Source organism: Ochlerotatus camptorhynchus, unplaced genomic scaffold (assembly GCF_037179485.1).
Source record: "Ochlerotatus camptorhynchus isolate MF236.1 unplaced genomic scaffold, CSIRO-AGI_Acam_v1.1 ptg000539l, whole genome shotgun sequence".
NCBI classification, from domain to species: Eukaryota; Metazoa; Arthropoda; class Insecta; order Diptera; family Culicidae; genus Ochlerotatus; species Ochlerotatus camptorhynchus.
The window spans coordinates 1,048,529-1,071,740 of record NW_027041022.1 but is presented as its reverse complement, the minus strand read 5'-3'; the positions used below and the strand labels follow the sequence as shown (position 1 = coordinate 1,071,740).

Below are 23,212 nucleotides of genomic sequence, written 5' to 3'. Positions count from 1 at the left end.
GTAAAATCGATGAAGAGAATCGATCAGCAATGATAGGCCTTTTGCGCGAGATTTATCGATTGATTTCTAAAAAAATGTCTAGGGACGTGTGGACACTAGATTGATGCTAAATTTGTCAACTCCACAGTGCATAATCGGTTCCAAATCGGGTCATGATTAGCCTCTGTGTGATATTCTGTTCAGTAGGCAAAAATGGTTGCTAGTAGATCACCGAGCTCTTCAAATCATTACCATCAACTTGAAACGACGATCGATCACACCCAATGAGATGCAATCATGTGAGGCCCAGAGAATTTGGTGTCACCTTTGTTCCTCCGCTGTTAAAAAGGATGACGAAGTTTGAGTTCAGCGGAGAAACAAAAAAGGGTGACAATTTATCTGGGCCTCACCTATTAAAGACTCAATAGAGCACTGCGGCACATGGAATTTATTTGATATATCATGTGTTCGTCAAGTAAGTGGTCGTATTTTGAAAAAGAAGGAGAATGAAACACAATTATAAATTGATGCGTCCCTTTCTACAATATGAAGAAACCTGGGAGTTAACCTGTGATCCTCTGCTAAGTAAACAAACCCAGTTGCCACTAGGTCACCCAGTGTCTACCATCACTACAAATCACTTCGTTCCGGTGATCTTAATCGTGCGTTGTTATCAATCGTATTAATTATAGAGTTCTGAAAAAATTGTATCTCATGAAATTTAAAAAAAAAATACAAGATTTTCTGGATAAGTTTTCTGAAAAAAAAAAATGCACTAGTGAACGTAAAATGTCATCAATAGTTCAAAATATTCATCCAATATACTTTAATTCCTCAAAATAAAGGGCGAACACGAAATTATTGCGACACATTCAACAGGGCATAACTTTTTTACCATTGGGTAAAAATCAACCAAATTTTGCACACTTTCTCATGATGTGTATTGTGTACATGCTGTCAAACTCGAAGTCGTGTTTTTCGATTCAACGAAAATGGAGGTGAACCAACGCGAGTTGAGAGAACAAATTCTTTCCAAACACCTGGAATTTCCTGACCTGTCGCACCGGCAGTTGGGAAAAATGTTGAACATTCACCATTCAACCGTCTCCAGAGTGTTGAAGCGGTTCCAGGAGCGGTTGACGTTGGACCACGGCAAAGGAGCTGGAAGAAAACCAGGACCGGAGAACAAAAAGACGGAGGGATAGGTGAAGCGGATGATTAAAGCAAATCCCAACGTCTCAAGCCGTGATTTGGCTAAAAAGATCGGCATGTCGCAGAGCTACGTCCAGAATGCAAAGAAGAGAGCTGGACTACATACATACAAGGTACAGAACTTCCCAAACCGCGATGAGTGGCAACAATCGACGGCTAAAACTCGGGCACGGAAGCTCTACGAGAAGATGCTGACAAAATATGGCTGCTGTGTGATGGACGACAAAACGTATATAAAAGCCGATTTTAAGCAAATTCCGGGGTTGGAGTTTTTCACCGGCAAGAGCAAGTTCGATGTGGACGACAAATTTAAGAAGAAGAAAATGTCGAAATTCGCCTCCAAATATCTCATTTGGCAGGCCATCTGCTCTTGCGGACTGAGGAGTGAGCCTTTCGTGACAAAAGGCACAGTAAATGGCGAGATCTACAAATCTGAGTGCCTCGAGAAGCGCCTTTTGCCGTTCTTGCAGCTCCATCGATTAACTTTTCTCTTGATTTTTGAAGTAAATATATGTATAAAACTACCCTAAAATTTTGGTTTGATTCTAAACATTATAAGAAAATTGGCATGACATTTTCGGTGTCGCAATAATTTCGTGTTCGCCCTTTATCTCAAAAGTGTATTGAGGCATGTTTGTGGTATTCTTATTTGACTCAAACAATGTATGTTTTTTCAACGGCTTACCGGTATTATGGAGAATTTCGAGATTAGGGTGTAATTAAACGTCATTTGACAATTTCTCGTGAATTAAAGCTCAATCTAAAAAACTAACAACACAAACAGGTAGAATAATGGTTCCTCTATCATTTGGTATAGTTTGTTTGTGAGATTTTTCTTTTGTCTACGCCCAAATCTCAAAGTTCTCCGGAATACCGGTAAGCCGTTAAAACAACATTTATTGTTTGAGTCAAATAAGAATACCTCAAACATAAATGTATATTGGATGCATATTTTGAACTATTGATGACATTTTGCGTTCAGTGCATTTTTTTTTAATTTTCCATTGTTCTGAAAAAGATTGGATTGATCAGGTCCTATCGATGAAAAATTATAAAATTTTCTTTTGAACGATTGTTCAAAATATAACACAAAAAACGTGAACATCAGGCATTTTTTGACGTAGGACTACGTCTGTGATTTCTATATGGGTGTACACTTTGTGAAAACCAAAAATTGAACATGTAACGAAATTATGAAAGATTTTGAACGTTAATAACTCAGCTGCCCCTGGACCAATTTTAATAATTTTATCACCAATCAGTCAGAAATATTTCTACGCATTGTTTCCGACTGTTGATTTTGAACAAAAAACTATTGAAAAAGTGGTAAATGTCAAGCATTGTCCAAAAGTGTCGAAAGAACTAACAAATCCACCAATTACGTACATGCATATGCTGCTTCCCTAACACTGTAATCAGAGAGTAGTTAGTAGACGAAACAAGTCGAAGTGCCAATCGCCGCCGATCTTCGGGCGTGTGCGAATAGAGAAGATGCAATTGCGTAACATTTTGCACACTCATTCCCGAGCAGGAGAAAATAACTAATGAATACCTAATTCTGATCTGATATCAAAATTTGGTATTGGCCAGCATGACATAAGAGGTAAAATACCAAAGAATAATACCAAAAAATTACATGCAAAATACTTTGTGAATACCAAAAATTGATATTTGGATACCAAAAGAATACCTGGGTGGTATTATTTTGGTATTGCATTATCATAATTTGGTATTGGAATGGTATTGTGGGAACATTTTTTTGGTATTATTTTTAGGTATTTTACCTCTTATGTCAGGCTCATCCATACTAATTTAAGGTATCGAGATATTCATTCCTGCTCGGGTTGCCATATTCAGAACCACACGCCTCCAACGATCACACAAAATGGTCTCCAGAGTTGTAATCTTCCCGAGCAGGAACGAATATCTCGATACCTTAAATTGGTATGGATGAGCCTGACATAAGAGGTAAAATACCAAAAAATAATACCAAAAAAATGTTCCTACAATACCATTCCAATACCAAATTATGATAATGCAATACCAAAACAAAACCACCCAGGTATTCTTTTGGTATCCAAATATCAATTTTTGGTATTTACAAAGTATTTTGCAAGTAAATTTTTGGTATTATTATTTGGTATTATTCTTTGGTATTTTACCTCTTATATCATGCTGGTCAATACCAAATTTTGGCATCCGATCAGAATTAGGTATTCATTAGTTATTTTCTCCTGCTCGGGTTGTAACTAAACTTGGAAGCAGGGATGCAAGTGATTTTGATCGACTATCTTTATCGACTTTCTGTTTTGTTAATAACTCGACGGCAAACACATTCCGCGATACGTTTGTTGTTCTGGATGATAGAAGAGCATAGCAAAAATAGTGCGAAATAGGTTAGTGAACCCATGGTCATCAAAAGAGGAAATCGATGAAGGGAATTGACTTTTAATCCTCTGCTTTTAAGCCACTTTATTCAGTCGTCGTCATAGCAATATAAACTAGCATCGCATCCCTTTATTTCTTGGGTTACACTTCCTGGTTGCAATTCTGCTGTTCGGCATTTCCAAAGGACTACCAAAAAACATGAAATGACATTATTTTATAGGCATGCCTAAACAATTAATCGTTAAGATATTTCCAGCTATTCGATGAAATATTTATCAATTTTTCAATTATTCGAGCGCGTAGCTGACATCCTTTCTTATTTCTACTCGTTTGATTTAGCGCAGTAGAGAAAATAAAAAGAAGAGCTAATTTATCTGAACAGGCATAGAGAAGGACCATGACTTGAATCAGGATCATTATTTCACCGAAAAAAGTGTTAAGCGTTTTTTCTGCTAAAGGCTCAGATTTACCAACTTGTCGATACAGGGTGGACACTGATATTCTGCCGCCTTCCAACCTGTTGCAGACACCAGTTCAACCCCTGTCCAGTAGCAGACGGGCCGAGACTCTTGCGAGTGCCCAATCATTGAACCGAAGAATATGGGATTGACCGATTTGCTGATACAGCTGCCTACACGTTATCATCATGTTCCAAAGGTTTTAAGTCTGTACTACCATCGGCCCTTTTCAGGGCCACCAAGATTTTCCAAAAGAATTAAATTTCTGAACATATCCCAACTAAAATTCATATCAAAAGGTTCATTTCAGGGCAATCCTAGTCATATTAAAGAGAATAAACAGAGAGAACCCCGCTCAAATTCCTATTCCTACACAAATCACAAGCTTCTGCTGCAGTTAACAAATAACATTTATTATATAAGACCTACGAGGAAGAGGAGACAACTGGTTGCTTTTTGTCTGTGACGCGTTATTCTTCTCTCGCAGAAACGACCGTGCAAAAACTATTTCATTATGGGCGACGCAGTCAACTGTCAAAATACAAGAATATAGATACCCTGTTGTAAAAATTCTTGCGTTTCTATACGTTCGTCCGACCAATCAGGCGCTGGTTCATGTTGAATAGAAAATTGGTTCATTAAAGACACCCTATTGTCTCTTTTTTCTCTTAGTAGTCCTACTTCACCATTGCGTACAACCCCGTAGGGCGGTCCCGTGCAGTTTTTTAAACTCCGTATATCTCAGTTGTTTTAAGATGCACAGCTTTTATGTCTTGCGCAACTTTCCATGAAATTTTACGTTCTACAACTTTGCCAAAGACAGCAAACCTATATCTAACGAAATAAAAAAAGTTTGTATCGCTGCACCATCTTTGATGATATCATGATGATGATAATGGTTTACCACCCATTGTAGCACGGAAACTAAGCCTAACAGCAGTGGGCTCTCTTCTCTGTTTGTCTTGATCAAGATTAATAACCTTTGATTGTCCTCAACATGTCGCTGTATGAAGGGCCAAAAACGGATTGGGTAGATCGATAGGCAAAGTCGCCTATACGCATCTACGGAACAATAAAGAATATCCTTCCAGCAACTTGATCAGCCAATTGGTCAAAAAGACAAGCCCCCAAACAGTAAGATGCCCCTATGAGTGGGGAGAAGAGCCCGCCCTTTATCCACGAAATGTTATAAACAGAGAGCTGGCATTTCCACTCTCCCCGTCCAAATCGCTTTAATCGGGTGCCCTGTTGGACCGTCCCTTCCCTTTTATATATGTATTTCAATGTACACTGGAGTCGATTTTTACGCGGTTTTCGGAACTTACACGGTTGTTTAACGCGGATTTCGGAATTTACGCGGTTTTTTTTACGTGGATTTCGGATTTTTTTTACGCGGATTTCAGAATTTACGCAGTTTATCGTTGTACACTAGAGTCGCTTTTTACGCGGTTTTTTTTTTGCACGGTCTTTTTTCACGCGGTTTTTTACGCGGATCCCAGAATTTACGCGGTTTTTTTTTACGCGGGACGTATCACCCGCGCAAAAAGCGACTCCAGTGTATATACGAGTTGATTGTTTTGTATGATTATTGTCAATAATACTTACATTTCGATGAAGATCGTGATACTTATCTATCATTACAGTAACCAATCTTGAATCGTAGACCATGTCGTTCAACAATACACTCGTTCCGAGACGGGGCTCTGTGATAAAGCCATCTTCGTCCTCCTCATTATGTTCGCTCACCACCCGGAATGCATGCAAACGAAAAAGATATACAACTAGAATTAGATTATTTTTTTTTATTTGCGATAGTCCTTGTTCTCTGTCTTATCCTTTTTTCTTCCAGTATTTATAACTTCCTTTTCCTTGATCTTCTTCCTCTGTCGATACACCATCTGAAATTTCGCTATCCTCATTCTAATAAATTTCTTCCGCTTTCTTTTTTAATTTTTCTTTGTCCTTAGCTAGTTCTTTCCATTCTTCTATATCAAGTTCTTCATATCTGTCAAAGTCCTGACTTATTGATTTCCTCCAAGTAAGGCTTTTGATTTCACGAATGTATGTTTTATCGAATTGTATCTTATATCGAAGCATGATTTTTAAATTAAGAAACACATTTTATTTTGCATTATTTTGATTCTTTCATTGTTTTCTTACAAGTTAATTCTTTGGGAATTTTCGGAGCCTTTTTTGTATGTTTGTTAAAATCTGATTTAAACTTTGAATGAATGAGTCTAAGCCACTGGTCCTATTTCGATAACTAAGAGGAAGAGGAGACAACTGCCTTCCTAGTCTTTTATTTCTATCTCTATCTCTATCCCTATCTCTATCTTACGCACTTCAAATCGACCAATCACGAGCTGGTTCGCGTTTGGCAGAAAAGTGGTTCGTTTTCGCCTCCGTATTGTCTCCTCTTCTCTTACACTGTACTAAAACATCATGCTCTGTTCGAATGAAACCTCAAACATCGAATTGGCTTTTTCGGATGATAGCTGCAACCGGACGACGATTGTTTTGTAATCAGATGATGCTCCTCTCGAATACAGGATGAACATTGATACGAGAAGCGAATGGACCTCAGTTGAAATACGTAATGCTCTCTGTAGAATGACTGTCATCCCAAATTGAAATGCATATTGTACTGATTCGCAAATCCTCCAAAACGATGATGTAAAGCGTAGGAACCGAAGATTGTCTATTTCGAGGTAGAGGAAGTTTCCTCTACCAACAAAAGATTTTTGTATCAATGATGGAATGGCTGTTCCTGGCTATTCAATATGGAAATATAAACAAGCGAACTATCAACCCAATTTTAAGCATTTGCAAGGCATCCTATTATTAAACTGATTACACTTCTTCTTCTTCTTCTTCTTCTTCACATTTCAAGCTTATTACATATCGCATAATAGCTTATTGCGTGCTGTCAACTTAGTGTTCTACTAGATGCACTTCCACAGTTATTAATTGAGAACTTTCGATGCCTGTACCATTTTTGCATTGGTATAATTGTGTGGCAAGTCCAATCATGCTTCTATGCCCAGGGAAGTCGAGAAAATTTCCAACCCGAAAAATTCCTAGACCGCTTTGTAGCTGCGCCTTTACCGACTGAGCTAAGGGAGGCCCCACTGATTAAACTTATTATCCTCTAAGCACTGTATGTTGTACATCCAATTTTCAAATAATTATCATCCTTTATTTAGAGGACAGTCATATGGATGCTCGCAATGCAATAATCATTCGAAGTATTGCAGATGTTTTCGTTCAGTGTAGATCAATAACAGTGTTTGGCAGAAGCTTTCATACAAGGTGTATGACGCATTTCGCGCCAAATCGTATTCGGAGCTGGCAGCACCCTCTCAGATTTCAATGAAACTTCCTGGATGTGTGGACCTTGACTGAATATGCCACTTTGCATACTCAGTTTTTCCAAAATTTATCTAGACTAACATTTGAGAAGGGCCAAACTTTTTCTGCCGATTTTTTTCAAAAAAATATTATGGAAAAATGAAAACTCCTTAAAAAGACCTACACTGAAAAAACTTTGCCTCAAGATAGGTAATTATGTTTACTACCAACCGTCCATACATCGCGAGATGGGCACTTTTAAGGAAAAAAAGTTTTTCTTACAAAAACTTTTTCATGTCTGAACAGATTTTTTTTTTTTTTTGATTTGCCATTTTTACACAAAACAAAACCAGTGAAGCTCAAAATCATCTCAGAATCCAATGAAGCTCAATTAACAATTCAATTTTGTCTAATCAGCACTTAAGTTCACTTTGATTAATCGAATTCTCGCCAAATCGTATTTGGAATTTTCAGCACCCTCTCAGAGTTCAATAAAACTATTTGGACATACCTTGTCAAAAAATATCATTCCCTTATTCTGTTGTCTACTACTGATGCAAAATTTGATAATATGTGAGAGAAAAAAGACAAGATTTTTCATATATTTTATTTATATATTTTCAATGTTTTAAACCTATTTTCATACATGCTATTTTTTCCTTTTTCCAATCTAGTTAAATATTTTTGGTTCATCTTCTGAATTAGAATATCTTTTTGCCGCTACTTTGTCACTAGTTATAGGCACAAAACTGTGGTATTTCTGTGTGCCAGATATTGTCTATGTGCTGTTATATAGTTCTTCGAGTTCTTCTAACATTTCGATGTACTGTTCAGTGGATATGTACTCGAAACGTAGTTTTGTGATATTTTTATCTGCTTGTTCAACTGCCCAGCTATATAATTCTCGTGGAGTTGTTATGGTGTTTCCATAATCTCGATCAAGACTAGCTCTCTTTGCCATTCGCTTGAGAGTGCCACCAATGGCATCACAGGGACCTTTTCCATGAGACGTTGCAAAAAAATGCCATTCTGCTACTAATCCATGCTTTGACTGAAATCTACACAGACTAGCAAAGTTTTTTTTTTTATTTTTGTATTGTGATGCTGCCCCATCTGACATAAAAGTAATTTTAGAAAAATCTATCGATTGTTTAATAGAATCTATCATTTTTGAGATGAACAACTGAACTGCAACTGTATCGTGAGTCATAACTTCTGATATGATAATGAAGCTAACATTTTCAAGTTTATTGTATTTCTTATAATAAACTTCAAATGGATGTATTGTTGCTTGAGAATTATTCCAGTGATATCCTTGAGCAGCGTTTTGGATAATGAATAAATAATTTTCAGAAAAATCACAATTTGCTAGAATTGCGCCTTCTTTTAATGATTCTTTTTTATATCTTTGAAAAGATGACTGTTGTTTGTAAATAAAGTCATGAGCTATAAGTTTGTTAATTTTATCAATGAGATACGGAGCTAAGACCTCTAAGTTGCTATAGGAGTATCGGATTTTGCCTCAGTAGTAGACAATATAATCAATTATATTATTTTCTAATGATATAAGCCCTTTTCATATGGAATTCTCGATTAATCAAAGTGATTAGTTGCTGATTAGACAAAATTACTGGATCGTCCCAGTCGACAGTGACTAACCAAAGGTTTTGCGTTTGGATTTTGGCCCATGCTACGACTGGAGAGACCAATCCGAGTGGGTCGTAGAGCTTCGCAATTGCTGAGAAGATCTTGCGTTTTGTCCAGCTGTCATCGCTCGTAGATGGTTGAACCTCGATGCACAACTGGTCTGGTCCTATTTCCCATCCCACACCTAGTGTTTTGATTCTCTGGTCTGTTTCGAAGTGCAGCGTTGTGTCAACTCCAAGTGCTTCAGTGGGTAAGTTTTGCAGGATTTCTGAACTATTTGAGCACCATTTCCGAAGTTCGAGACCTCCCTCTGCCATCATAGCTTGAATTTCTCTTTGAAGCAGTACGGCTTCTTCCATCGAGTGCGCTCCCGATAGTAAGTCGTCCATGTAGAAGTCGTCTTGCACGGCGCTGGCTGCAAGTCTGTATTTCTGTCCCAAATCCAAAACCAGTTGCTTCAACACCCGAGTAGCGAGAAATGACGATGGAGACAAACCGTAGGTGACAGTCTGTAGTTCGTACACCTGGATTGGTTTCGACGGATCGAATCGCCAGATAATTCGTTGAAGCGGTGTGTCGTCTTCGTGGACCCGTATCTGGCGGTACATTTTTGCGACATCTGCAACCAATGCAATGCCATGTTTCCGGAAACGGAGTATCAAATTCAAAAGTTCATCCGGTGAGTAGGGCTTGGTTGAGTGAATAGTTCGTAGACGTTTTCGCCGATCCATCGAAAACCACACGTATCTTCGTAGTAGAACTAGACTCTTTAAATACCGGATGGTGTGGAAGGTAGCAGACCGTTTTGCCTTCATCCAAACGGGGATCGTTTGCTTCGCCGACGCATTTCATGTGGACTAACTCAATATACTCCTTCATGAAGGCACTGTATTGCGATCGTAGATTTGAGTCCCGTTCCAACCGTCTCTCCGTTTGTTGAAATCGTCGTATGGTTGTCTGCTTCGATTCACCAATCATGTTATTGAAATTCATGCGCTTAGGGTATCGCACAATATACCTGCCAGTGTTGTCGCGCTTGACGGTGTTCATGAAGTGCGTCTCGCAGTCTTCTTCTTCCTGCGAGCGTGGAAGTATTTCTGTAAATTCCTCCACCGCCCAAAATTTTTCGATTGCCTTGTCCAGGGATTCCACTTTCATAACGTGACAACTAACCCGTGTTGGTTCTTCTATGCATTTCGTTTCCCCGGTTGCCACCCATCCGAAGACCGTATTGACAAATACTGGGAGTGTATTGTCGAATTTGCGGATTTGTAACCGGCCACCATCGCGTACATGGAACTCGTAGAAGTATTGTACACCCAAGACCAAATCGATCGGACCAGAGACGTTGAATTCTGGATCAGCTAGCACAATATCGGATGGAAGTTTCAATTGAGCTAGTGGAAGTGAAACTGATGGTTGGTCATCGGTAATCTGTCTCAGAACCAAGAAATCCATTGACGTCGAGAAATTCTGCACCCGAGAAGAGATTGTGGTGGAGACTTCATAAGCTGTGCGGCCTCGTGATCGTCCAATACCGGTTATTTCCACCTTCTTGTCGCGCCGAGACAATTGGAGCAGCTTGCAGAGATTTTCTGACATCAAATTGACTTGAGACCCAGAGTCGAGAAGCGCCCTTGCGTGATGTGTCCTTCCCCATGCGTCCTTCACCTTGAGTAAACGGTGTCCACGATGAAATTGCCACACTATGAAATTGCTCTAACTTTTTAACCGTTGGGTAGAATTTAATGAAAATTTGGGTGGATTTAGTTCATAGTGCATTATTTACATCCTGCAAGTTTTAAAGTCCTGTGATCAAAACTCGCGGAAATGGAGTCGAAAGAACAGCTCGTGCGTGATAAAATCTTGCGCATTCATCACGAGAACAAGGATCTCTCGCATCGTTCCATCGCTAAAACGTTGGGAATCGCGAATTCCACGGTGTCGCGAGTGATTAAGCGGTTCGAGAAACGGTTGACCACCGATCGGAAGCCCAGAAGTGAAGGAAAAAGTATTCCGTACAACACCAAAAATCACAACCGCGTAGTTGGGGCCTTCAACCGAAATCCGAACGCCTCCGTTGGGGATGTGGCTAAGAAGCTGCACCTAAGCCGAAGTTTTGTCCAGAAGGCCAAAACTAAGGCTGGGCTTCGAACGTTCAAGGTACAAAAGGCCCCTAATCGCGACGAGAAGCAGAACAAGTCCGCCAAAACCCGTGCCAGGAAGTTGTACCTCAACATGCTGACGAAAGTTGAATGCTGCATCATGGACGACGAAACATATGTGAAGGCCGACTTTAAACAGATCCCCGGCAACCTGTTTTTCACGTCCAAGGATAAGTTCAGCGTTCCGGAGCATGTCCGCACTCAGAAGATGTCCAAATTTGCGAAGAAATTCCTGGTTTGGCAAGCCATCTGCACGTGCGGGAAGCGGAGTGCACCTTTCGTGACCCAGGACACGATGAACGGACAGGTGTACATAAAAGAGTGCCTCCAGAAGCGGCTGCTTCCTCTCCTGAAGGCCCACAACGTCCCAACAATCTTCTGGCCGGATTTGGCCTCATGCCACTACTCCAAGGACGTGCTGAAGTGGTATGCGGACAATAAGGTCAATTTCGAGCCGAAAATGTTCAACCCTCCCAACACTCCGGAGCTCCGCCCCATCGAGAAGTACTGGGCGATTATGAAGCAGCACCTTCTTAAACGACCTAAGGTAGTGAAGACAGTCGAGGAACTGAAGAAAGTATGGGTTTACATGCAAAAAACGGTTGATTCACAGGTTGTGCAGAATCTTATGGCCGGGGTTAAGGCCAAGGTGCGGGCATTTGTGTACGGACTGTAAATAAAATACGAGTAAAATGGTAAAATGAAGTTTAATAGTTATTTCTCAATCCCTGAAAATTTGATGGCAATCGGATGAAAACTCGAATTTTGCGAATCAATTTTGTGTGTGGCAATTTCATCGTGGACACCCTTTAGTACTGTGAGCAGAAACAGGTGTGATCTTGATTGCCCCACCGCCACATTAGATTGAACCGATGCCACTGAACTAGAAACCGATTCACCAGAGTTCGAAGCACCGCCGGTTGTTGATGGAGCAGAAGTATTCATGTTTTAATTCGCTGTTAGAGTGGAGGTAGGAGTGGGATTAGAACCAGAACCAGGGAAACCAGGATGCAGCAACGAATGATGTTTCTTCGAACACGTTCTACAACGATATTTTGAAGGACAATCTCGCGCTAAGTGATTCCGGCCCAGGCAGTTGCCACAGAGCCGCTTGGAGTTGGTGAGCTGCAGCCGTTTATCTACCGGAAGATTAGCGAATGTTGGACACCGAGTAATCCAATGTTTTTCACTACATGCGAAGCAGTTTGAGGGCGTGTTTTCAGTCGCCGAGTTGACCGAAACTTTAGCTGGACGGAATTTGTTACCACTAGACAACGTTGTCGTTGAGAACATATGCTGATCGACCGGTAGATAAACGGCTGCAGCTCACCAACTCCAAGCGGCTCTGTAGCAACTGCCTGGGCCGGAATCACTTAGCGCGAGATTGTCCTTCAAAATATCGTTGTAGAACGTGTATGTACCATTCTGGGGGCGTGATTTGTGTGTGCAGTAGATATTACATCCAGCAGCTGTCAAAAACCAATAATGAAGGGCCCTTTTCATGCACATGCAGGCCGTCATTACGGAGTGTGGATAGCTAAATACCTCATTCCGTCCCCTATAAACCGGTGTTTGAAAACGTTAATATCAATTCAATTCCAACAAAATGATGAATTTTATGAGTTTCTTGAAGTGCAAATCAGTTTAACAGTGTCAAACTAAATATCACTGACATGAATATCACAGCGGCTCTGCTGACATTCTCTTTTGCTTTAATTTGTCCCTACTTCGATGGAATACACATTCAGTCAATAGACTTTTGACAGTGTTCCATTCTTCAAACTCTCATAGTTTTGGTTATGGGTGTGCATTAATTTTAAATTAGTTGGAGCTGGAAAATCACTAAAATGTCTTACGCAATTAGTGCACAGCCCCTGCAGACTTTCAATACCTGCACCTGGGATGCAGCCCCCCCCCCCCCAATGCGAGGTCTCTGGACGGTCAATTTGGACTTATAATCTATTTTTATTGAATCTTGAAACACTAATTCTGATGATAATGAGAAATAAAAAAATAATTTTGAAAGGTGTATCTTATATCGAGGTAAAATGTACCTTATATCGAGTGACGCTATATCGAGGGTACGTTATATCGAGGGTAAGTTATATCGAAGTGCACCCTTGGTTTTTTACAGCTATTAAAAATGTTCCTTAGAATATTTTTTTCGTAGTTTGCTAGTGCCACCCTGTTTTTCTTTGTTAATACCGCTACCTTAGTTCCGTATGCTAACGCTGGCGCCAAAACTGTATTATATATAAGCTTTCCTAATCCCCAACTCGGATGAAATCTTGTACAAAAATGTACTACTAATTTTGAAGTTTTCAAAGCGTTTATAGATCTATGCCCATTGGTTAATTTCCTGTTTAGGATTGCTGTCAGACAAACTCCTAAATGCTTCATATATTCACTAATTTTAAAAGCAGCTCCATTAAGCATTAATTCATTTGGCTGTACTGCTGTGTCATTTGGGTATCTAACTAAAATTTGACTTTTCTCCCTATTGATTTTAAGACCAACTTTGGATAGCTCCTCTTCTTGGACTTTAAGAATATTCTCTTACTCATTTATACTTCTTGCTTTTATTAATAAAGGTCGAACACGAAATTATTGCGACACCGAAAATGTCATGCCAATTTTCTTATAATGTTTAGAATCAAACCAAAATTTTAGGGTAGTTTTAAACATATATTTACTTCAAAAATCAAAAGAAAAGTTAATCGATGGAGCCTTGAGTGTAAAATTGAACGCATTTTCGCTTGATGCCCTCCATCAAAGTCTTTACAGTGTCATCCGGTACCAGTTTCTCAGTTTTTTTTTTCCATTTTCTTAACATGTCCTTCTCGTCTTGGACTGTCTTCTTGCTCTTCCGAAGTTCCCGCTTCATTATTGCCCAGTACTGCTCCACCGGGCGCAGCTCCGGACAGTTTGGCGGATTCATGTCCTTTGGAACTAAATGGACAGAATTGGCCTCATACCACTCCAGGACACTTTTAGAATAGTGGCATGATGCCAAATCCGGCCAAAATAGCGGAGCTTCGTCGTGCTGCTGCAAGAACGGCAAAAGGTGCTTCTCGAGGCATTCAGATTTGTAGATCTCGCCATTTACTGTGCCCTTTGTCACGAAAGGCTCACTCCTCAGTCCGCAAGAGCAGATGGCCTGCCAAATGAGATATTTGGAGGCGAACTTCGACATTTTCTTCTTCTTAAATTTGTCATCCACATCGAACTTGCTCTTGCCGGTGAAAAACTCCAACCCCGGAATTTGCTTAAAATCGGCTTTTATATACGTTTCGTCGTCCATCACACAGCAGCCATATTTTGTCAGCATCTTCTCGTAGAGCTTCCGTGCCCGAGTTTTAGCCGTCGATTGTTGCCGCTCATCGCGGTTTGGGAAGTTCTGTACCTTGTATGTATGTAGTCCAGCTCTCTTCTTTGCATTCTGGACGTAGCTCTGCGACATGCCGATCTTTTTAGCCAAATCACGGCTTGAGACGTTGGGATTTGCTTTAATCATCCGCTTCACCTTTCCCTCCGTCTTTTTGTTCTCCGGTCCCGGTTTTCTTCCAGCTCCTTTGCCGTGGTCCAACGTCAACCGCTCCTGGAACCGCTTCAACACTCTGGAGACGGTTGAATGGTGAATGTTCAACATTTTTCCCAACTGCCGGTGCGACAGGTCAGGAAATTCCAGGTGCTTGGAAAGAATTTGTTCTCTCAACTCGCGTTGGTTCACCTCCATTTTCGTTGAATCGAAAAACACGACTTCGAGTTTGACAGCATGTACACAATAAACATCAATGAGAAAGTGTGCAAAATTTGGTTGAATTTTACCCAATGGTAAAAAAGTTATGCCCTGTTGAATGTGTCGCAATAATTTCGTGTTCGCCCTTTATGTCATCGGCAAATGCTAAAATTATCGGCAGTTTGTATCGCTGCACCATCTTCGCGGCCAAAACTTGAACTTTTTTTATCTACCAAATTTTAGTCTCAATTAATCGAAGAAACTTCACTCAAGACGTCAACTCAATTTGATGCAATCCCAGAGCGTTATTATTTTTTTTTTCTGCTAGATGTAATTCCTGGCCTAGTGTGTAGGGTTAAACGAGTTTGTGCTTGCTCTCAATCTAGTTGTAATAGAAGCGTTTCCACAGCTACTAATTGAAAGTTATTTTTGTCAACCAATCCACGAATTTGTATATTATGTGCTAAGCACCGGAAAGATTTTCTTGACCGGAACTGGAATTGAAGCCATCGCCTCTGGATTGATGTTATCGTGCCTTTATTGACTAGGCTCTCTGAGGCCCATTCTTAACTTACAGAATGCATTTTCCAACCACTCATTCAAATCGTGAAACAATTAATTAATTAATTTATCTTTATTAGCGAGGCTTTCAGCCTGGGGCTGGTTCGCCTCCATCGTGAAACAAGCAGCTCGTTTGCACATTGTTGAATTTATGTCTGTTCCCTCTGTTGTTGTTCTCAGGGCTTGGGGATTAGCCCAAACAATGGGGATAGGTTCTCAAATTTGAAATAATATACAATAGATAATTTCAGTACGAAACCCAAAAATACCACCATAACAAACCTTAACCGACAATACAGAATTTGAATCAAGTGTTAGGAAAGTTACGACGAATTCAACGAAAGAAATCCCATCTCAACAAGATAAGAATACAAAACCAACATAATCCTGAAATTCTGTCAAGAACTTCCAAGATAAACTGAAACAAAAGCAGTTAAAAAAAATAATCAAAACAGTTGAAAAGTAACGAAACGAAACGCTTTAATAAAAACGAAGCTCCGCAACAAAATAATCATCCCTTTAGTGCGCTCCTGGGAACAAGAAGCACCCCCACTGTAGGAAAACCACTGGCAGCCAGAAGCGACGCCATCGCCGCCACCGGCAACGACGACGTCAGGTCAAATAAACTGCTTGCGGGTTGGAGATAAATTATTGCTGCAAGCCAGAGAGCAACTTTCTTGCAAACGTCGTTCTTGGGCTTCTTCCACTCGCAGTGCCGCGGATTTACCTTCCACTTCCGATTGTCAGTAAGAAGGCAAGCACCTTAGTGAGATTGTGCTTCGCCGTTTCGCGTGGCAACCGATGGCAAACAGGAAGTGAAATCCCATTTACCGCAGAGGAACCACACGTTTCTTTCCAGCTCGTTCGCCGTAAGTCTCGCATGCACACGTAGGAAGCTTATTTCGCTTCAAATTAGTGCCTAATAAATTGCCATCATTTCCTCCATTCAATGCGAAAATCTACCAACGATGTCGAAACGCGCCATCCCACCGCCAAACCGGATGGGGGTTGGTTTCATACAAAGCATTCGACATTTGACCTGATTTACGAAGAAAGTTTACGTCGTCCGTCTGCGCGATGGCGGGCCTAATTGAAATTCGATACTTGGTGGAAGTTTGGATAAATTGTTTATTACGTCGCAACTTTTCGTTGTCCGTTGTTTGAATTTCCCGCCTTCGGTGGCAAACACAGACGTCACACTCAAATCGAAAACCTCCAGTCATCTAATGTTTATTCAAATTATTCATTCAAAACCATCGCTCGGCATCGGTACAAGGCGTACATCTCAATGTGCACCATGGCAAATAGATTTCGTTCGCCTTGATTCGCTAATTCTAATGCCAAAAGCGTAAACACGTGGTTCCGTCAGCTTCCCCAATTCATCCATTCCGGTCCGTTCACTGGTTCAAGGGAAATGTTGCTTCCGATTTTCGACCTACGCTCGCCGAGCGGCCACACGCCATTTCTCACGACTCACAGCGCCTAAATCCCTAGCAACATCCAATCAAGTGTGTTTGCGTGTAAGTGTATGTGGGAAGGGCGGTGGGAGTCCATCCAGTGGCCCTCGTTATTTGTACGGATTATTATTTCTGCAGTCAAAGCAACTGTAAACACCCATCTCGTCTCGTCGTCATAGGTTGGGCTGCGCTATAATTCATCACTCCATCCGGAGCTAATACCGCGATGATGAGATGTTAATTTCGCTTGTTTATCGCCGTTCGCGCGCGGGAGGCGATTACTACCAACGTACACTTGGCAAGTGGAAAGGAAAATATACATCGGCGTCCCGGTGGCAGAGGCAGTACTGAAGCGGCAAGTGTTGATGGGAATTTGATATTGTGGCGTTCTAAGTTATGCTGAATGGAAATGAGACATTGAATTTATTGCTATGTCATGTTTTGAAATTATCTGTTTGTTTGAATTTCCCGTGAACTCAAAATAAGGCGATTGGAAAGTAAATAAAATTGTATCGTCCGAAATGTTTTGTTCGATTTACTGTTGCAAGAACGGAACGTCGTAGTTTTGTGGAAGAGGATATTTGTGTTGAATTTATCGAACCATGTCGGCACGGGTTCAGATGGCAAGCAATAACATAACTCCACATTCCAACGAACCGAAGCCAGGCAATGTTGTAGCAAGCAATTTTGTAGAAAAGGATGATTCTGGAACGTACATGGGAATTTGTTTGGCTTTATTTATCTATTTATATAATTGTAAAAAGTTTTTCAATTTGAATTTAGCCATTGCATTTGCATTTTTGAATTCCTATGTACGTCCATCATTGTCCTTATTTTTTGTTTTGCCAATTTTGAGAACAGAGGTACTGGGACTACTTTGGTAATAGATCCCATCCCCACACATATGAGTCCAATATAGGGTTTACCCCCGCCTCATATCCCGTTGCTTCTGTAATACAATGTAATACGTTTTTTCCATTTGGTTTCATCATCACCAGTGACTGAAAAATGTCACATTTATACTTATTACAACGCTTCACTACATAATATTACCGTTGGCTGCCCCAGCGGACAGCAAGCGCCCTTGTTCAATGCACAGCCCTGTCCCCACCGTGCCGGCGGCACTGATTCAAAGTGACAGCGGAGCTGTCCGTCAACGATCGTGAGTACATAGCGTATGTAGGAAGAAGATTAAAACAACAAGATCCAAGAGGTTGCACACGCGATTATAACCGTTCTTAAAGTTAGTGATTAAATCTATCCTTAATTCTATACCTAAATCTAAACCATCTATTTTTGAATTCAGGTAATTTAAATTGAATAATTATTTACAAAAGAACTAAATGATGTATCCTAAATAGTGCTAAAATCTACTATCAACAATTTCTACTAGCTACACCTAACCTACATTCCTAAAACTAAAGCGAACTCGGTAAGAACAAGTGAATTATATACAAGCTTCGAAATCCTAAAGGAACTTATTGCAGCATATTCTATCTCAACCTCCTATGACCCATCCGAAACTACACTAGGGGAATTAAACGTAAGTCACTCAGTCACATAATAAATAAACCACAACTACATGCATACTCGTATTTACGCTACCAATTTTGTTATATATATATAATATATATATATTATATATAATATTATAATATATATAATATATATATATGTGTATATATATAAACATAAATATATATATATATATATATATATATATTTTTTTTTTATTATTATTATTATAGTCACTTTAACGCTCTTGGGTCATTCGTGACTTATCCGGGGGTGAGATTTGAACTCGTGACTTTGGCGTGAGAGGTATGGATGCTAACCACTACGCCGGGGTCGCCCCCAATTATGTTATCCCTAGTAAAAATAACCATAAAAGAGAGCTTACCGACGTTTTCGGGGTATCATCCAAACCATTTGTGAGATAGTTTACCCATCCGGGATACAGTTCGTTTATGGTATTTGTTTATTAGGGATACGCTATGCTAACAATCTTGTAATTCTATATATACATCCAAACAAACAGGATTTTAAGAATCTCCCAATAAAGAGCCGTGTAACACAGATTGCTCTGGAGGTTATAAAACCGGAAGAATCTCCCCTGCAGTCAGTCGGAACTAGGCAAGCAAGTTCCAGATCAAAGCTGTACGTTCTGTCAGAAGCTAGATGACAACGACATGGTTCAATGCGACAGGTGCGATAGATGGATCCATTTCGCGTGTGTTGGGGTCACACAAGAAGTCGAGAATGTCAGCTGGTGTTGCCCCAAATGTGTTGCTGCAACCGGGGCTCAGGCGTCCTTGTCATCTGCCGTAAATGCCTCACACTCCACTTCAGGAAATCGCGTAGAGCATCCGAAAAAACAGTTCAACTCTCCCGGAATTAGCAAGCCTTGCAATACGCTGTCGGAGCCGATAGGAGAACGACTGGCTGATGATCATGGAGTCATGAACTATGGCAAAAAGGCATTCTAGTTGAAATCGACGTCATCACGTAGATCTGTTCTGGCACTACAGCTTCAGCGGCTCGAGGAAGAACGAGCATTTGAGCAACAACAGGCAGAAAAGCATCGTACGACTTATTGCAGCAGTTGCAAAGTGAGGCCGAATCCGAATGCAGTGAATCACAGGATCGAGTCGAACAATGGGTTCAAGAAGCAAGCCATATTCGCTCGGATGATGAATTGCATCCCCCAATGGCTGAAATCTTTGATCAACAGAGGCATTCTACATAAAACTTCTCAGGACAAGTTCAAGCTGGTTCAATTCAGTCACGCTCAAACAAGTTGCGGAATAAGAAGCTCAGAGAGCACTGTGATCATCCTGTTCGATCTTTAACGAGAGGTAATGATCTAGCAGATTCTCATGTGCAGCACAGTCAACAGCAACCAAGGACAAGAGACGTAAATCTTCAGTCAAGACGCCAAGAAGAGGACTTTGATCCGTTTTCGTTTTCCAAACAGCAGCTAGCAGCTCGCCAAGGCGTATCCAAAGAGTTGCCTAAGTTCTCCGGCAAGTTCGAGGAGTGGCCGGTATTTATGTCCATGTTCGCCAGTACTACAAGTATGTGCTGCTTCACGAACGAAGAAAACCTTATCCGGCTCCAAAGATCCTTAGAGGGAAAGGCATACCATACGGCGCGCAGTCTACTGATGCATCCGTCGAACGATCCGGCGATCATCCGAACTCTTAAGATGCGATTTGGATAACCTGAAGCCGTCGTTCACTCATTGATCCTGAAGGTGAATGCACTTCCGGCGGTACGAGAAGACCGACTAGAGACGTTGGTAGAATTCGCGGTAGACGTGCAGAATTTCTGCGCTACCGTGGATGCATTCGAGCTCGAAGATTACATGTACAACGTCTCTCTCCTCCACCAACTGGTGAACAAGCTGCCGTCATCGCTCAAACTCAGAAATAGTTTCCGAACCTACCAGCCAATCGAATCCCAAACCCAATGCGACTTCAAAACTTAACAGCAGTTCGCCAGCCTTGAAAAAGTTGGCTCCCATTACAGAATCCTGTTTAGTCTGCAAGGGTGGATGTAAAGTTGCGTCTAAATGCAAGCAGTTCCTCGAACTATCCAGGGAGTCTAGATGGGCCATCGTGCGGGAGTTTGGACTATGCCGAAAGTGTCTAAACCGGCAAAAAGGAGAATGCTAGGCTAAACCGTGTGGACGAAACGGATGCACATATGAATACCACGAGCTGCTCCACAATGACAAGAAAGCTTCCAATCAAATCGCTCCTGCGCCATCTACATCCACAGCTCATGATGAAAGAGCAACATCATCCTTAGTGAACGCTCCAACACACGACTGCAACACTCACCAGACAAAATCAAGTGCAGTGCTATTCCGATATCTTCCCGTGGTACTGCGTGGACCTCAAGGCTCCATTCACACCAACGCGTTCCTTGATGAAGGGTCCCACCTAAGCCTGATAGATCAGAAATTGGCGGACCAACTGAATCTAAAGGGTACCACAATACCGCTATGCCTCCGCTGGACAGGCGGAACGCAGCGCCGTGAAAGAGACTCACAGTCAGTCACTTTCAACATCTCCGGAACAGGCAAAATGGCTCAGAGCTTCCAGCTAACCGGAGTAAGAACCGTGGAAGAACTGCTACTACCACATCAGACGCTAAACGCAGATGACTTGAGACAACGATATTCCTATCTCCAAGGCCTTCCCATCGACTCTTACTACGATGCACGGCCAAGAATCCTCATCGGCAGTGATGCAAAATATCATGACACTCACGTGACACTCGTCTTCGCACCAACCGACTGATCGCTGACAGATCGTTTTATCACGCAGTGAGAGTTAGAGCCATGGCAAACAACAATCACCAGTAATGGTCGCTACTCAAAAGCAAAACGCTACACTCGCTGCTGATGATGAAAAGCACAACGAAAACAGTAAAGACTTCTGCAGTACGATCATGAGAAAAAGCTTAACGACAGAAGAAAATGAAAACAATTCCTACGCATTCCAAGTTCGTCTCGGCAGGCGCGACTGTGTGAGCTTCAAACAAAGCAGGCAACATGAAACGGAAGCTGTTGGGCTCACTCACCAACACACTCAAATAAGCAAGCAAAGCAGCAACTGCTTCAAAACGAGCACAGATGAGTGTCGTGATTGTCGGGAATGACCAGATCGGTAATGGATCACAACAGAAGACGACATTCACCAGTTGCTTTTTACTTCTTTCGTCAACTTGATGGATGGTCATGGAGAGAGCTTCGACGAGCACTTTGATAGGAATGTACAAAGCGTTACTATCATCAGCTGTTTGGCGATCGTGATTGTGATAGGTCGCAACTCTGCTCATCGGTATGAAACACAACATAGGCAATCTCGTTCACTACACCTTCCACGTCTGCTCATGTGAGCGAACGAAAGACGATGAGCTGCATCAGGCTATGCAGAATTATTTCTCCCTAGAGAATCTCAGCATTACGAAACCGGAGAAACTTCTTCTTTCGACCGAAGACCAACGAGCACAGGATCTTTTGATGCAGCTAACGTCTTACAATGGTGAACGGTATACAACAAGGCTTCTGAAACATGTTCATAGTTGATTAAAGGTTGAACATAGAATGATGTTTATTTTTCGAGTTTGTTTACATGAAGCTTACAAACTATGACAATGATTTTGGATTACATTGGATATAATTCATGGTGGGAGGTGCTTGGAGTTAACTTGTGTTTTCTGCATTGGTAAAAGTTGAATATTGCATGCATAAGTGGGACTAAATGATTGACCATATCGGTCGTGGGAAATATGTGCGAAGGCATAACTAGAGAGATCGAATTACGCTTCGTACCGATCGATTGTCTGGGAACATGCTTTAGCTTACAAATGTGAGGTGTCGATAACATGGGTATTGCCTGTATTGTAATATTGCGATATGTTAAGGGGGTAGTGCACTCTGGAAATTTCAAAAAATCTTTTTTTTTGGCTTAAAAAATACTTTGGAATGTCTACATTGACATAGATTTAACCGCAAGTCCGCAAGTGACATCGTTCCAAAGTTATAGGCCGATTAGTGGACTCGTGTCCAGACGCTCCAAGCGCGCTCAGGTGAGCGCTCGGAGTACCCGCCCGTTACCGGCGAAACGGCGTGTCTTAGTGGCAGTGTTGGCAAAATCAGAAATCAATTGATATTTTTCCACTCTAATGCGCTCGCAATATCACGCGTGGTATTGGAACAAAATATCATGCTTGATATTGATTTTATAAGCTCCATTGATATTACGAGACTATTCACAACGTGCAAAAATCGAACTGAGAGTTGACTCGACACAAAAATGATTCAATTGAACATCGTTTTCTTAGAAAGAAAAAGCATAGTTTGCTATCTCTTTTTAATCTTCACCGATGGCAGACGCGAAGGGACTGTTGCAAGCCGTTATGGAAGTTTCGGCTGCATTCGGGTGTAAAGCAAAAATCATTATACTCAATCTCTCCACAGTTTGGTGAGATTTGCAGTTGGTGAGTTTGTTAGCTGGATATTCCGAGCTGCGATATCAGAGCTTGCAAAATCAGCCGCAGTAGTTTGCTTGTTGATTTTTGTCTACGAAAATCAAGCGTGATCTTGGGCGTTGGTGAGATTTGATTTTTTGATATTTTCCCAATACTGCTTAGTAGTTCCAACTGCTGCCGCGATTGTCTATAAACAATGTTTTCAAAATTGGCGGGCGCTGTATTTTAGAAACGGCTCATTCGATTTTAACGGCGATT

General features: G+C 41.1%; 2 protein-coding genes across 3 annotated transcripts in view; one reads left to right on the top strand and one right to left on the bottom strand.

Moving 5' to 3' along the window:
• The window catches only part of LOC135713132 (potassium voltage-gated channel protein Shaw-like), a 301,944-nt gene that overhangs the window by 44,600 nt on the left and 234,132 nt on the right, over positions 1 to 23,212 (top strand). The window lies entirely within an intron of this gene.
• LOC135713149 (uncharacterized) lies at positions 9,705 to 10,190 on the bottom strand. Its single transcript, XM_065236264.1, has one exon. The coding sequence runs from the start codon at positions 10,188 to 10,190 to the stop codon at positions 9,705 to 9,707; it is 486 nt and encodes a 161-aa protein (XP_065092336.1).